Here is a 17577-nt window from a genome sequence, read left to right on the forward strand (position 1 = left end):
GAAGAAGTGACAAGAAATAAAGTTTATAAATAAACAAGGAAAGAATAAAAATAGAAATAAATGTCTTATTTGTTAAGGAGAAGTGACACTAGTAAAAATTTCAGCATGTATTATTTTGAACATAGACTATAGACTACCATAAAACAAATTACTCTAGGGTTGTGTCAGAAGATGAGTTAGTATATTTTTCAGACTGTATAGTTTAGTTACTACTCTTTTCCTTCCTACACTCTGCCCACTGCTCTCTAGGTTTGGGATTTCCCCTGCTAAATAATACAGTTTATATATCTTACTTTATTTTAAAATGTGGTAATATTTATACTCTGTGGAATGCATCAGGTAGAATACAAAAATATTCCTGGAAATCCAAACACTCTAAAAATACACTAAAAACTCATATTATAAATGTGAGTTCATTAAAAAAAAAAGTCCATTAAAAGCACAATCAGGGTGCCTGGGGGGCTCTGTCAGTTAAGCCTCTGCCTTCCACTGAGGTCAGGATCCCAGATTCCTGGGCTCCCTGCCCAGTGGGGGGTCCGCTTCTTCCTCTGCCCCTCCCCCAGCTCTCAGTCTTGCTTTCAAATAAATAAATACATAAAATTTAAAATAGACAACATGTTTTTCTTCTTTTTTCTGTTCTAGTGGGACAAAGCCTTGTCCGTCGCCCCAGGGGTGTCTGTAAAATACTGGAAGAAGTTAATGCAGAGGTAAGCCAAGAGTCTGTGTCCAGATACATGTTTTGAAATATATTAAAGTGGAAGCAGTATATAAATATGATAGTAACATTTGAGAATTTTTACTGTTATGTTGTCTTTAAAAATAGCTGAATTTTATGTCTACTATACAGTGAATTAAATGAATCAGTTACAAGTCATTTTGGTGTTCTTATATTTGACCTGACATCTGAAAAAAACAGTGGAAGGGAGATTTTCCCCTGTCAGTGGCGGAATTGACAGATCAGTAAACATACTTACTGGTGAATATATTGCTATTGAAATATAAGTGGTAAGAGTTTCTGACAGTTACCAGAAGTTCACAGAATACTTACTCTACAAATAACTTTTAGAGAGTCATAACTCAGAACTTCTCTCTGGACACTAATCCCTGCCATGTTCCCTCCATGAATATAAAGGAGGTACCGATGACAAAGAAGACTGTTGCGGAGATGTGTTCGTCTCTCGTGGCTGCTACAACCCAGCACCATGAGCTGGTTGGCATAGAACAACAGGTGTTTAGGCTCTCACAGCCCTGAAGGCTAGAGGTCCATGGTCAGGTGGCTGGAAGGATTGGTTCCTCCTGAAGGCTCTGACACAGACTCAGCTCCATGCTTCTCCCCAGCTGCGGGCGTTACCGGCGACCCTTGGCACCTGCTGGCTCGTGGGTGCGTCACTCCCAACACCAGCTTTGTGTTCTCAGGGCGTTATTCCCTGTGTCTCTGTCCCCCTTTCTTTGAGGATACCAGTCATATTTGATTTCCTCTCTCCCTTAAACTGGTACAGCTCCATCTTAACTGACTACATGGCTAAGACCGTAATTCCAAATAAAGTTCCGTTTGTAGATATCATGGTGTCGTACTTCAGCATATCTTTTGGGCAGACACGTTTCAATGCACGACATAAGTCTGCTTTCTGTTCTATTCTATTCTATTCATTCAGTGAATGTTTATTTAGTTAGTCCTCACTTTGTGCCAATCCTTGCTCTAAGCCCGTAGAGTACTGTCTAATGAGTAATTGCCTTCCTCCTGGCATTAAAAAGTTTTGATTTTTCTTTCCTGGCACATGATTTAGAAGTAAATTCAACTGCAGTTCTCATGTACAAATAAAAATCTGTCAGAGGATAAGCATGAAATGCAAAAGGATTAACAAACTTACCTGTTATAGGAACGTAGACTGTGCGCTAGCACCTGCTTTCCCGATGGTGCGTTCATCAGCACTCTGGCTCCAGCCCTCGCACTGTAGGCTCCCCTTAAGAGAGGCTCCCCCTCCTCTTAAGGCTCCCCCTCCTCTTAAGTCCTAAGAATCCCCAATAATTCTCAGTTCCTGCACCCTCATTGCATAATTATGAATGTTGTTCCCTCCCACGGAAACCTTAATAAAGCCAAGTTAGCGATAATTATTTCACAAAACCATTTTGTTTCAACCTCAGCAAAAACTATTTCATTTATTTTTTAAAAATTTTTTAAATTTATTTTTAGCATAACAGTATTCATTGTTTTTGCACCACACCCAGTGCTCCATGCAATCTGTGCCCTCTCCAATACCTGGTTCCCCCAACCTCCCACCCCCCGACCCTTCAAAACCCTCAGATTATTTTGGGAAACCAACATCTGATATTCTCTGCTCCTTAATTCACATTTGGCCAGAAAGTGGTCTCCCCACAACGCCCAAGTTTGTGTTGTATAAATCCAGCCGTTCAGAGAGATTGAGTGGCAGTATCTCAGCCCCGGTCCCTAGGAAGGGGATATTATTCCTCTAACAAGGAAATCAGGGTCAGGTGGTTAAAAACATTATTTTTGGGGAGAATGCCAGAGACACTATGAATGGAAGACTGTTAACAATAAGCTGGGTCAAAAAAAAAAAAAAAAAAGTCTGCTACACCTATCCAAAAATTGGCACTTGAAATGTAGTTTAATGCAAATGCCAGCATAAGTTAAATAGACCAGATTAGTTTTTAATGAAACTGTAAGAGTTGAATTAATTTGGTTGGTCATTGGAAAACTACCTGGGACTTAGGAAAAGAGAAAGACAGGATACAGAGAGACAGAGGTAGGCATAAGTAAACCCTTTATCATGTCCAAGATCAGGATCCTGTCTTCCCCTCATATATCAGGAGCATTATTTTTTCTTAACTACCTTGCTTGGGGTACTCATAATATTTTCTGTATTACCAATATTTATACTTTTATATTATCTTTTTTAATGATTTTAAACTACTTATATTTAGAAGCTCTCCATTCACGGTTGTGCTCAGTAAAACATTTAACATTCTACTGTCTGTGATGAAGTAGACACCCCTGGATTTATTAATGCAGGTGAAAGCAGATATCCCAGCTCACATACCTGGTTTGCAACTTACTTTCAGAAAACATACTGCTCATTGTAATAGATAAGCTACATTCATTTAAAGACCAAAATGTTCAGTGCACTTAAAAATATGAAAATACGTAGTGTTCTAAGAGAAAGCAAGTATCTGTAGTATTTATTATTCCAGAAAACTTTTGTCTTCCATATCTGATTTGATTATAAAATTTGAGGCTTTTAGAAAAGTGATATGCAAAAGGGCTTTATGAAATCTGCCACATATTTTGAATATTTGGATGTTTAGATATTTCAGAAAATCTCTGTCGGAACTAGAACCTTGAAATTAGCATATTATAAAAGAAATTGTTCTTATTTTACTAGGAGAGCGGATCAGTTAATCCAGGAAGACAAGGATGATGTCATTCCTTACTGCATCGCCATTGGTGATGTGAAAAAATTAGTTGACTTTTTTATGTCCAGAGGTCAGCTTAAAGAAGCTCTGCTTGTTGCACAGGTCAGCTGCGGGACTGCACAGGCTCTGTGCCCTGGTGGGTGGGCGCGTGGAAGGAAGGCTGTGTGGACCGTGCGCCCTTGCCATCACGTGATCCGGCGTCGTGGATGGCTTGGCCTCCGCCCACCTCCCAGCTGTCTCCGCCCACATCACTCTCACACGATCTGAGCACATCGAGTGTACTTTAGACCTACCAGCATCCCGATGTCTGAACTTCTGTGTACTGATGAATGTTAGATGTGCTTGAGCAGATTTTTCTAGTAACCATGTACTTGTTGATACAAAGGGAGTTCACGTTTTTGTTTTTTTTTTCCAAATTCTAAGGGTATCTTCAAACTGTATAAATTTAAAACATGATTTGAGTAAGTAGTTGATCCTTGAACAACACAGAGGTTAGGGGTACTGAACCCCCACCCAGTTAACTGTTGACTCTCCCAAAACTTACCTGCTGATTAGCCTCCTGTTGACCAGAAGCTTACCGATAATGTAGTTGACTAACACATGTTTTGTATATGTATTGCATGCTGTATTATGATGATAAAGTTAACTAGAGGAAAGAAATGTTATTAAGAAAATCATAAGTAAGAGAAAATACATTTACAGTGATGTACTGTATTTACTGAAAAAAAAAATCTTCATAAAGTGGACCCATGCAGTTCAAACCCATGTTGTTCAAGGGTCAACTGTACTTTGATCAAAATAATATTCTGGAAAAAAAATTTTTGAAACTGGTCAGCTATCAAGAATTAGCTAAAAATTAATTAAAGATTTCATTAAATTCTAGGCTGCTTGTGAGGGAAACATGCAGACCTTACATGTTTCTACACCGAAAGGATCTTCATCTTCCGATGATATCTACAAGGAGGACTTTAATGAGTGAGCATTTCATCCCTTGTGTGGGGTCATATGTTCATGGTTGGCTTCCGTGTAGGAGGTTTTGAGAACCATGAAGTTCATATTTCTCTGCATACAGAAGGCTTGGCAGGGTCACCTCATTTCTCACCACGGTCACACTCTGTTTCGGCTCCTCCTGCGGAGAATAGGGCAAGGTCAGGCACAGAGACACAGCCTATGACATTCTGTGTCCCTTCCAGAGAAGGAAAACGCATTCAGTAGAGAGATCCCAAATAAAGCGCCTAAGTACTTAAATACTTAAAAACTGATCAGACCTGTTTAGGGAAGGAGGGGCTGTGAAAATACATGTGTGCTGTTTATTAATGTTTCACTGTAAAGTCAGTGTGGATAACTGTTCATTGTTCATAATCCCAAGACCCCAGAGTTAGTGTTGGGAATAAAACTTATGCTCCTTTTATTTTTTTTATTTATTTATTTTTTTTTTTTAGATTTTATTTATCTATTTGACAGAGAGAAATCACAAGTAAGCAGAGAGGCAGGCAGAGAGAGAGGAGGAAGCAGGCTCCCTGCTGAGCAGAAAGCCCGATGCGGGGCTCGAACCCAGGACCTGGGATCATGACCTGAGCCGAAGGCAGCGGCCCAACCCACTGAGCCACTCAGGCGCCCCAACTTATGCTCCTTTTAAAGAAGAAATCCAGCTATATATACTTTTAAAAGAATTGGAGATTAGAATTCCTCAGCCTTTTGACCTTTGTAAAATCTAATAATCTACTTTCCCGTGCCACATCTGTTGGCTCCTTTCATTGCTCTAGATAATTGGATATTTAAACTTTAAGGACGTTTATCAAGTTAAAAAAAAGAGTCATAAAATGTTAAACAAATAGTGTTGTGACCAGCGTACTCCTTCCTGGTTCTCTGCTGCTGTTCTGTGCCATTACTAAGCTCAAACATACACCACCTGTACTTGGTGTCACCACTAAATTTTGAAAGTTTCCATTTACTTCTAAGCTTGACTGTCCCTATAGTTGAGTTATAAATGATTCAGTGTAGGATGGTGAATTCTGAAAGTTAAGCTTTTCGTCTGACATTTGGCAGGGTGGTTTGTCTGCCCCGCCTGCTTTCCTGATTTTTTTTTTTTTTTTACCAAAAATCAGACTTTATACTCTAATAAAAGATATCAAATTAAATCTGATTTGATCCTTTAATCAGCTTGTTGTTAAAGGGCGTTAGTCCATTCTGTGGTGGAATCCTTGCGTTTATGGAGAATATATGCTTTTATCTCTTCTAGACTCCTGCACAAAGTCAGTGAAGAACTAGCGGAGTGGTATTTTCGGGATGGGCGGGCCGTGCTAGCCGCGTGCTGCCAGCTAGCTGTAGATAACACCGAGGTACATTTTTCACTGTGCTGTCTGTGGATGAGACGCTCTTAAGACGTGGCATGGTGTTGGAGTGGAAAAAATGCAGCACCTTCTGTGTGAGATCTGACTGTGTGTGCTTTCCAAGCCTGAGCTCCCAGGCCTTATAAGCACACATGAACTCTAGAGACTATGTGATCTTTTTTTTCCCCCAATTAATTTATTTTTATCACAAGACACATGTTTGTAACCATCTTATTTTAAGTGTTTCATCTTATGTGAGGAGCAGTAGTGTCGTAAATGGAAGAATCTGGACTGGGACTCAGCATACCTGACCTTGGAGAGCACTTACTTTTAAGTATTCTTTGGTATATTCTGTTTTTAAGGTATTTTCTGTTTGACCCACTAATCTAATAAGAAGAATGTGAAGTAAAGATGGGTTCTATTTTGCGTATATCCTTAGGCATAGTGTATTTAAGGGGTAATTGATAATCATTGCACACTACTGAAAAAGCTTTTAAGAATTCACATTGTTTTGTGATAGATTGAAAGACATGTGGAGGATATGGCAGAAAGACAGTTATTAATTACAAAAATAATACTAAGGGTTTTTTTTTAAGATTTTATTTATTTATTTGAGAATGAGAGAGAGCATGAGAGGGGAGAAGGTCAGAGGGAGAAGCAGACTGCCCGTGGAGCTGGAAGCCCGATACAGGGCTTGATCCTAGGACTCCAGGATCGTGACCTGAGCCGAAGGCAGTTGCTTAACCAACTTAGACACCCAGGCGCCCAATACTGAGGGTTTTAAACTTAAATTCTGACCTTATAAAAATTTCCTCTCTGACCCTTTATCGTGGGCTTTTCCACCTGCAAATTGCATTTGTACTTACATAAGAACTTCATAGGTATATGACATTCAATCCTTTGTAAGAATGATTGATTATAGGTTAATACTGCTTTATCTACTTTATGAGCTTGGCGGGGAATGATGAGCCAATGCCACGTCTATGAAACTGAAGCAATTATTTTGTCATTGAGCAAGCGTGCTATGGCGTACCTGATCCGTGGGAATGAGCTGGAACTGGCCGTGTGTGTGGGCACTGCGCTGGGGGAGGCCGCGGCCCCTGGCACCCACTACGCCCTGGAGTTGTTGGCAAGAAAATGCATGATGATTCCCACATGGTAAGTATTTCCAAATTCAAAGAAAGATTCTACAGTGATGGGATACATTTTTTAAATTTTTTTTTTTTAAGATTTTTTATTTATTTATTTGTCAGAGAGAGAGAGAGAGAGCGAGCACAGGCAGACAGAGTGGCAGGCAGAGGCAGAGGGAGAAGCAGGCTCTCCACAGAACAAGGAGCCTGATGTGGGACTCGATCCCAGCACGCCCGGATCATGACCTGAGCCGAAGGCAGCGGCTCAACCAACTGAGCCACCCAGGCGTCCCGGGATACATTTTTTAAATACTGTAAGTTAGTTGCATTTGGTGTGTATTGGGAGAGCACAGCATCTCCTTTTTCTAAATTACTAGCAGAGACTATGGGAGGAAACCGGGCCATGACAGCGAAGTGACAGTGGGAACTACCCTCATTATAGAAGGAAATCTTCCGTGACCCATTCTGACTCGGGGCAGGTGCACCTCCACGATCTTTCCAGCACACAAAACATTGTGAGAACAAATGTGCCCTTCTTAAGATAATCAGGACCACACATTCCCACATTTTAAATTCTGCATATCTACACTCATTCGTGTCAGATCTTGTGTCTTAGTTTAAGGTGTGGAAAATAAAGTCACTTTTCTAATGGAGAGTAACAGTGTGGTTTAGCCGGAGACTCGGAACAGGCTGTTCCCCCAGAGGTGGGCAGCATGTCAAGACATCGACTCTGGAAGGGCCCTGTCCCAGCAGTCCTCGCTCCCGTCCGCAGCGCCCTGATCTCAGGGCGGGCGGTCCTTCCTCACCGAGCCGCCTCAGGAAACACACGATGCTGACAGTCAAAAGACGGTTGTTAAAAAAAAAAAAAAAAAAAAAAAAAAAGACAGTTGTTGAGTAAAGGCAACTGTAGACTTTTATCTTCTCTTTCCGCAAAGTATGTAGAACCCCAAGGAGTTTCCGAATAAACTTGCTTCTCAGGTCTTGCACCTCTTCCCATCGTACACCCCGTGCACACACGTGCCACTCTTACGGTGGAGCTAGACAGACCCCACTGCTGGCATCTACAGAGGACAGAAATAGTAATCATAAGGATGGCCGGCTGACCCTTCTGCGCTGCTTACCGTGTGCCAAGCACCATTTGAAGCACTTTACGTGGAATGACCCACTAGATACTTTGCAGTCAATACTGATTCGCCGCAGGTCTCCATCACCACTAAAGCCAAGATTCAAGGTTACATAAACTGGCTGCAAAGTTTGCACTTAGCTACTGTCTTAGTTCAGACTGCCGCAACGAAGTGTCACGGGCTGGGTGGCTTATAAACAGCAGAAACTTATTTCTCACAGTTCTGGAGGCTGCAAAGCCTAAAATCAAGATGCTGACAGATCGGGTGTCTGATGAGAGCTGGCTTCCTGGGTCATCATTAGCCATCTTCTTGCTGTGCTCACTTGTGGAAGGGGCCAGCTCGTTTATAAGGGCACTAATCCCATTCATGAGGGCTCGGCTCCCAAGACCTAATCACCTCCCCAAGACCCCACTTCTAAATACCATTCTATTGGGGATTAGGTTCAGCATAGGAATTCAGGGGGCAACACAAGCATCCAGGCTGTGGGAGCTGTCATGCTGTACCACATCCTTAATCTGTGACTAAATCAGCAGAAGAGCAGCACTTCCCATTTTCCTCTTCTTTCTGGATCTGGGGGCTTCAGAGTGAATCAGGAATCTCAGGGATTTTATAATTTTTACCATATCTTAACACGTATAAGAGCTCCCTCCCCCACCATCGGCCTTAAACTTCCCACCATCCTTTGCGAGTGCCCGGTTTTCCCTGTGGATAGCAGTCAGTTACATACTTATTGCGACTTGCCTTGGACCCATCCCAAAGCATGAGGTTTAACTCAGGCTATTTAGTCACAAAGGTGACGGACTCCAGGCTAAAATTCATCATCTAATCTCAATAAAATGTGATTAGTTTTTTTTTTTTTTTAGATGAGGGTAAAAAATAGCAAAAAAAAAAAAAAAAGCAATTAAATTTAAGTGAGGTCTAAACAAATCTTTCAACTGACTATATATCTTAGTTGCTTTTAATACAAAACAAACTTCCATTTCCTTATAACTGCCACAAGGAGTTTCCTTTATATATCCATAGAATAGACACATGCACAAGAAACTAGATTAAAGTTCAAATTCTGAAATATGTGGCACCAATCAGGTTTGTAGGGGGAATCTGTAATCCTTGTGGTATTCATAGAGCTCCAGAAATTTAAGTAAAAATGGATAGCTGTGTAATTTCAAGAGAATGTTCATAATTTTGTAAACTAAGTGTACTTTGCCTATTTTGCATTTACTGGTAAAAGTTTCCTTCTTCCTGGTTCTCGTTGCATATTATCCATGGTATTCATATTTAAAATCATTTTCTTTCTAGCTTTCCATCTGTTGGATACAGGTATTATCTTGTTTTATAAAAACACTTAAAAAACTCATATTTTATTTTAGAATATTAAGTTCTAAAATATTAAAGTTTTAGAATATGAACTCTGTATTAAGAAATGATCATTACCTGTTCTTGCTTCATTGTTTCACAGAATGCTAGTTCTTTCATAGAATTTATAACATGTAAAACCTAGCTACAAAGTAATAAGAACAGTTCCTTTAGCCCAGATACAAAAATCACTCCTGATTTTATACTTAAAACTTGCATAATAAACAAACTGTGACTTTCTATAGTACTAAATGATAGTTAATAACTAAGCAAGTAAAAAACGCCTATTCTGGTAGCAAAATTTCAGATTTTAGGTTATTAGGTAGGTCTGTATTATTACAAATATATACATTTTCCCCAATTCGTGTCCTGAATTTTCAATAAATGGTAAATTACACTAAAGAGTGAATAAAATTAACTAGCATTGCTGTAAATTTCAGTGTATGACTATATAATTCTACTGTGAGAAAGTCAGACTTAAATGTTCATAAAAGTTTGAATAGAAGTTTAGCACAGCTATTTTTTTTTTGTTTTTTAGATTTTTATTTATTTATTTGACAGACAGAGATCACAAGTAGGCAGAGAAGCAGGCAGAGAGAGAGGAGGAAGCAGGCTCCCTGCTGAGCAGAGAGCCTGATGCGGGGCTTGATCCCAGGACCCTGGGATCATGACCTGAGCCAAAGGCAGAGGCTTTAACCCACTGAGCCACACAGGTGCCTCTAGCACAGCTATTTTATGCCCTATAAAAGCAAATGGTAATTTCCCTATTCTCATGGACATAATTGAATACTGCTACTAAATGTTGGTATCAGAAAACAGAGTCATTGAAACCTTTTAGCAAGAACAGATGAATTACCCTAATTTGAGACTTGTAAAAATACCCAAAGGGTTACCTGCTCTGTGATGGTAGAATATTTGACACACACAAGTTATCTATTCCTGTTCCAAGCTCACAGTATTCTCAAACATCTCTTAATGTTTTAAAAATGATTGATTCATATAAATGACCAGTGTACATTTGACTGAAGGCTTCACAAAGAAGGTGAAGGAGGATTTTACTCTCAGAAGTCTGACCTTCAGAAATTCACATTTGAAATATTGTCTATTCTCAGGTTATGCTGAATGTGTCAAATATCAGTTTCTTGAAAATGGAATGATAACATCTCGAACCATTAAAAAGTAGTGTTTTCTCAGTTATGATGTATGCAACCAAAAACTCTTTACCTAGTGATTTTTAAGAAGATATACAAAATATTTTTAATGTAAAGCTGTTTAGTCCATACAACACTTTAAAGTACCTTATTTTTTTAAGTGATTTATTCCATTTATTGAATCTTTAAAAAGTAAATCCAAAAATTGCATTTCTATCTTTGATTTCCACCTAAAGTTTAGGAGAGTTGCGGGATACCCCAAATTCTAAACTTAAAACATCTAGGTGTTCTGTTGGTTTTAAGGAGCCGTGGTTGACTAGCATGACCAAAGCTGATGAGAATTAGCTTTGACAAAATTTGCTGTGTAATTCACTCCAAAGAACATATCTAATTCTACTTAGCTTGGTTAGAGAATTGTCCTGTAATAACAAAGTTAATTATGAATATATCAAGATTCACTTAGATTAAAAAAAAAAACTACAGAAATTTCATAATCCATTTATCCTTCATGCTCTTCAGTTTCTGTCATCCACATTTAGAAGACTTCCATAATTAGGTAGGAAATTGGTGCTGTTTATATAAATAGAAAATCGAGGGAGGCGGTAGAATTTTCTTCCTTGGAAATAGTTCTAAATGTTATTTTTAGATTTTTTTTTCCTCAGTTGAAGTTTCCCCTTTTGTTGCGTGCGTAGGAATCTGGCGGCCGATCTGCTGCTGATGACTCCTGACAATGAGCTACAGCTGGTCAAACTGTGTGCCTTCTGCCCAGGCTGCACTGAAGAGCTGAACGATCTTCGTGAGAAGGTAAGCTCAGGACAGTCCATTCCCCAGTCAGAACGCAGTGCTGTGATTTAACTAACTGTAGGTTCGGGCACATACAGATTCAGGCAGGGAAACAAACATATCCCTTCCCAACCCTTTTATAAATAGAACAAAAATGGTAACGGTACATGACATTTCTTTAGCTTCTACTGTATGCTTGGGACAGTTGTAGATTTTCGCATGAATATGTCTTTTACTCAATTCTCATGATGCCCTGAAAAGCCAGGAATATTGTTCCTATTCCACAAAGAAAGAGAGTTCAGAGAAGGGAAGGAACTGCCCTCAGTGGAAGGCGGAGGGTGAATGTCAGGTTCAGCCTGCTTGCCTCCGCTTCCCAAGGCCTTCCCACTCTGCCGCTCTGCATTGTAAGGAACATGCAATCTGACTTTTTAAAAATATGCAACTTAGGATCCCTAAAAGAGTTAATGAAGTATGATGAAATTCCCATGCATTACTCTAAAGTGGTTTAAGGAATTATTCCTTTATAGAATATAGGAACTTATGTGCCAAGATTTTATATAAAAACAACCAAAATATTCCATAATCTGAAGATGGTTTATATAAAGTGCAGCACATTTTTGTAGTTCAGTGCTTTTAATCCATTAAAAAGGTCATGAAGTTCTGTTTTTATTGGCGCTTGTAGATGGCTGTAAAGCAATCATGAAAAGGCAGAATATGAAATAGGCACATGCCGTGTGATTTTCGTTTTGAAAACAACTGTGTACGTACTTATGTTATTTATAGCATATTCAAGGAGATATGTACAGTTCTTTTAAGAAAAATGTAAGATAGAATAAAACATTTTCTTATCTTTAACTCTGAAAATAAGCATGTTTTGTTACACTTATATGACCCTTGATTTGTGCCCAGTGGCTGAGTGGCCTTATTCATTCAACAACGGGATACTTACTAAGTATTGTGATAGTACAAATAGACCAGGTGTGTGTGTGTGTGTGTGTGTGTTTGTGAGCTCCAGTGTGTGAGCAGATGTGTGGAAGTGTGTGTGAGTGTGTGATACCAGGAAAGATACCTGTGAAAGGATAAGTATGCACAGTAATCAGTGGGTTGTGAGATTTGGGGTGATTTAACTTCTTTATACACTTTGTATTTTGTGAATTATTTTTTTAAATGAGCTGCGCTTGTTTTTACAAATATGACAAATAAAAGCTATTTCCATGTTGAAATTAAAATAAGGAAGTAGGAACTTTACATTTGTTGCATAGTGCCTTTTTTTTTTTTTTTAAAGATTTTATTTATTTATTTGTCAGAGAGAGAGAGAGAGAGCGAGCACAGGCAGACAGAGTGGCAGGCAGAGGCAGAGGGAGAAGCAGGCTCTCCACAGAACAAGGAGCCCGATGTGGGACTCGATCCCAGGACGCTGGGATCATGACCTGAGCCGAAGGCAGCTGCTTAACCAACTGAGCCACCCAGGCGTCCCTAGTGCCTTTTTTTTTAATGTTTTATTGATTGATATGAGAAAGAGAGAGAGCAGGAGCAGGAGGAAGGGGAGGCAAAGGGCTAGGGAGAGGGAGAAGCAGAGTCCTCACTGACTGCAGCACCCTGTGCCAGGCTCAGTCCCAGGACCCTGAGATCAGGACCTGCCGTGTAACACACTGGGCCATGCAGACACACTGCCTAGTGCTTTAAGAGTAACTCACATATCTTCTGAGGTGAGAACAGCAGGTGCTAATATTGAGGCTTAGAGTGGAAAAATATTTGTCTGTGTTTACACACTGGTAATGACATGGGCAAGATGACATTCACACAGTCTTTTCATCACACGTTCTAAAAAGATGTCAGACTTTCTGGTCAGACTTCATTAATAACTCTTTAGAAAGACTAGTCAGTTTGTGTACTCGTGTTACTGCCTCTGGACAGTTTCACAAGTAATGCTAAAAATTGTGTTTTCAAATATTTTGTTGATTTATATAACTTAGAATTTTAAGACGGGACAGAAATTACAAGAATGATCATCTTACTTATATTTTATTTGAGAATAAAATTTCAATAGAAATCATTTTTCCATTTCCTTTACTCTTGGAGCATGTAACAAAGTGAAGAAACTTTATTTTATTTAGCCAGGCATAGTACCTAGCACATAGTAGTTGCTCAGTAAAGACTGGCATTTAGTAAATGAAGATGGGGAAACAATGTGGAAATGTTATATGTATGAAAGCCCCTTTAATAGAGTTTGTTGTAATTGTTTAAGAGAGAGAGATTAAGGAATCTAAAATGTTCAGTTTACCAAATTTTTATTTATTTTTTATGTTTTCATTTAACTTCGGGTGGTTAACATGCAGTGGGTTGTTAGTGTCAGGTATACAATATAGTGACTCACCACTTCCACACATCACCCGGGGCTCCTCACAGCAAAGGCGCTCCCCAGTCCCCATCACCTCCTTTACCAATCTCCCCACCCACTTTAAGTCACAGAAGTTATGAAGCTCTTGAATTAAGAGCATTAATAAATAGGTCGAATAAACCATCTTAGTCACTTGAGGGGACATAGAGGGGAAGTATGAAGGGATGAGCGTGAGGAATCTCAAAGGTGAGCAGACCCATGACCTACTGTGATTGAACTGAGGCCTGGGGGGTCACACAGGAAAGCCCTCTGTCCCGGGAGCACCATCTCCGGGGTCGCCGAAGACCAGTGAGACAAAGCCTTCAACAATTTATAGGTGTTGCTTAGAAACTGACCAGCAGACCTTTAACACTTCCTCTTCAAATGTCATGAACACATCAGATTTTGGTATAAAAGATAACTTTCAATTCCTGCCTACATTCTGGAAGTGGAAGAGCTTACCTAGGGAGAAGCAGGCTCTCTGTTTCAACAGGAAAAAAAATTATTTGAAAAAAAAAATGGGAGTATTGCTTTGCATTTTATAGTAATGAAATCTCATAGGCTCAAAATCTCCATTTTGTGGCATTTCAGAATGTCAGAGCTAAAAACTGTGAGAGCTTATATGTGTTTTGCCTTCCTGCTTGAAATGACGTGGCTTTGTCTCAAAGGCCAAGTGAACTTAAACTCCAGAGTGTAGAGGTTGTGGAAGAGTGTACTGTTGACATTTTCTACATTTGATGTAGTTTCTGGCATTGATCAGTGTATCTTGAAATAGCAAATCTCAGCTGTTTTTTCCCTGAATTACGTGCATGGATACTAATTCCAACTATCACAGTTTCCTTCCACCTCTTTTATTAGGTGTTTATGTGATGGAAAGCTATTAACGCATTAGCTAATACCCTATTTATTGTATTTAGATCCTAAAGATGTTTTCCTAAATGTATGCTCTTAATACAAATTATCTCATTTACATCTATTTTGAACGACTTTAATAAGAAAAGCATACTAGACATATTGGAAATGTTTATTAGTTATACTGCCATTTTTATCCCTATAAATTTTAGTAACATCATCAAACCAATTACTTTCAGTGCAAGCTACCCACGGTAGAGGAATGTATGCAGTTAGCGGAGACAGCCCATGCAGATGGTAATATATTTGAAACTGTGAAATACTACTTGTTAAGTCAGGAACCTGAAAAAGCCCTTCCTATTGGTATTGATTTCATTAAAGGTAAGTTTCTAGTTGTTAGTATAATCTAAAATCTACCCAGTTACTTGATCTTTTCATTAATATTGACAAGCAACGTTAAAATCAAGCACTGGCCATCCTAAATTTAAAAAGTAAAGAAATTGGTGATTGTATAGTATGGGGACTTAAAAACAGTAAATACGGAAATACTTGTGATCCAGAAAATAAGGGGGTAGACGGGATTGACCAGAAGAGAATTAATTACATAAGTTAAAAATTGGATGAACACATTTAAAACTATTACTTAGAGACTCTCGTATTTGGTTTTATTTTGCCAGAATACATCACTAGTTCAAATTGGACATTGGATACCATTTATCCTGTTCTTGACCTGCTGAGTTATATTCGTACTGAAAAATTAGTCTTGCATACGTGTACTAAGTGAGTACTTTTTCTCCAAAATATGTAACTGAACCTATGTAATGTTTTAAAATGGTTATATTGTTTTTAGTGTTCAGATCACGAAAAAAGATCATCTTGGACCAGTAGATGCCCTTGTAGAAAAAATTACATTTTTATTTGCTCTTCTTTTTTTTTTTTTAATTTTAAGATATATATATTTATTTTAGAGGGAGGGGGAGGAAGGGGAGAGGAAGAGGGAGGAAAGGATCTTAAGCAGACTCTGGGCTGAGCTCAGAGCCTACCCTGGGGCTCAGTCTCATGACCCTGAGAGCATGACCTGAGCTGAAACCAAGAGTTGGACTCTTAACCTACTGAACTACCCAGGCGTGCCTTTATTTGCTATTCTTAAGAAAACATAAAGAGATCAATTTGAAACAAATAATCTTAGTCGTCCTATTTACTAATACCTAGAGTGTGTATGTTTATATATGTATGTGTACACATGTGCACACACATACACACACACACATGCACACACCCCTAACTGGCTCAGATAGGGCTAATTCAGAGCTGTGGGGTAGTCTTAGTCCTCAAGTCCTCAAGAAGCTAGTGGTCATTATCTATTACATAGCAACTGTGTGCAAATCATACTAGGCTGGGAGAAAAGTGAAGGTGCTAGAAAGTGAAAAACAGACACCATCCCTGCATTCATGTGTCATTTAAGGACACTGTTGTCCATAGATTGAAGGTCCCCAGAGACTGTGTAGTTTATAATGGAGGCTTTGGGCTATTTTTGCTTTAATGGCATGTGTGGAAATGATGACGCCACAGCCTGGGAAACTTTGACAAGTTTCCCTAGCCAGAAATGGAGTGGATATGCTCTGTCCTTTCCCAGAGTCTACAGAGTATGCCAGGAATTCCTAAATTGAGCCTAATGAGTTATTTAGAGTAAAATGGACATGAAGAAACAGACAAGGAATAGAGAAAAGCAAGAAGACAAGAGTTAAACCTTATTTGTGGTATAGCATAAGTGTGTGAATAGGAGTTAACTTAAGAATAAAACATCTTCAAGTCTGGAAAAAAAATTTTTTTTAAAGATTTTATTTATTTATTTGTCAGAGAGAGAGAAAGATCACAAGTAGGCAGAGAGGCAGGCAGAGACAGAGGGAGAAGCAGGTTCCCTGCCGAGCAAGGAGCCCGATATGGGACTCGATCCCAGGACGCTGGGATCATGACCTGAGCCGAAGGCAGCTGCTTAACCAACTGAGCCACCCAGGCATCCCAAGTCTGGAAAATTTTCTAAACATATTTTGCTGTGTCACTCATCAAAATACAGAGATGCAAGTACAGTGACTACATACGTGAGTAACGTTCTAGATCTCAAGTTATGGAATTAAAGATATATATCTATATGTATATATATATTCTCTTCTAGAGCTCGAAATGAATTGCTTATATTGTGTGGTTATATTGGGGCACTATTGGCTATCAGAAGACAGTACCAAAGCATCGTTCCAGCACTTTATGAATACACAAGGTAAAACCAATTTCGCTTCTGTTACAAACGTAGGGAAATTCCTTTCACTGAGACTCTAAGTACATCCTAGAAGGCCTCCCGTACATATCATATGTGTCCACTGGTTCATTAGCATGCACTTTATAATAAAGCAGTGGTAAAAATCTATGAATTAGAAGTGAATTAGGATGTAAATGATAGAAATTCTAATTCTAGCTTAGACACATGGGGTTTCTTGGTCTTGTGTCAAGACCCTTGGGATCAGCTTGGGATCGGCTTCCCAGGGCTGTTAGAGCTATGCACGAAGTCCATCCAGGACTGAATTCTTCCCTTGTTTTGACGCTAACCTCCTCCGCTCCCCTCCGCTTGCTTGAGGAACCCACCATGACAGGTCTGCATCCTAAGCAGGAAGCAGAGAAGAGTGACAAGGCAGGGACCCTAAAGCATGAGGCCATCGGACTCGGGAAGGAGAGGCTCACTTGGGTTATATGCCTCCCTTCGGTGAGAACCGTGGAACTCTGTTTTTAGAAGAAACAGAGAAACTGGGTATTTCAGCTTTCTGATCTCTAGAGTAAGAAAAAGCAAAGAGGATTTGTGAACAGTGGGTGACTCACTACTTTAGAGTTGAGCCTAGCAGTCCTGCCAAACTCCTCTATTTTCTACCCGCTTGCTGAACTTCAGCCATTGTGCTTAAAACTTGTTATCATCAGAAAGAAAATCCACCGCGCCTTTGCAAAACATCCCTTCCCAGTTGACTAGTTTGCTCCACGGCAGAGTAG

At 39.4% G+C, this 17577-nt stretch overlaps 1 protein-coding gene across 10 annotated transcripts in view; it reads left to right on the forward strand.

Annotated features, from left to right (window-relative positions):
- The window catches only part of WDR17 (WD repeat domain 17), a 114115-nt gene that overhangs the window by 87596 nt on the left and 8942 nt on the right, over positions 1–17577 (forward strand). For all 10 annotated transcript variants that reach the window (XR_007124516.1, XR_007124518.1, XR_007124517.1 and 7 more), the window contains 9 exons: positions 643–707; positions 3402–3534; positions 4316–4407; positions 5675–5774; positions 6784–6923; positions 11219–11330; positions 14781–14922; positions 15219–15321; positions 16718–16819. Coding sequence is in view for 7 of the 10 variants with exons in the window: in XM_047714122.1 (XP_047570078.1) it covers positions 643–707; positions 3402–3534; positions 4316–4407; positions 5675–5774; positions 6784–6923; positions 11219–11330; positions 14781–14922; positions 15219–15321; positions 16718–16819 (989 nt within the window). In the remaining 3 variants the exon portion in view is untranslated. The remainder of the gene's footprint in view (positions 1–642; positions 708–3401; positions 3535–4315; positions 4408–5674; positions 5775–6783; positions 6924–11218; positions 11331–14780; positions 14923–15218; positions 15322–16717; positions 16820–17577) is intronic.

This window comes from Lutra lutra, chromosome 2 (assembly GCF_902655055.1).
Source record: "Lutra lutra chromosome 2, mLutLut1.2, whole genome shotgun sequence".
NCBI classification, from domain to species: Eukaryota; Metazoa; Chordata; class Mammalia; order Carnivora; family Mustelidae; genus Lutra; species Lutra lutra.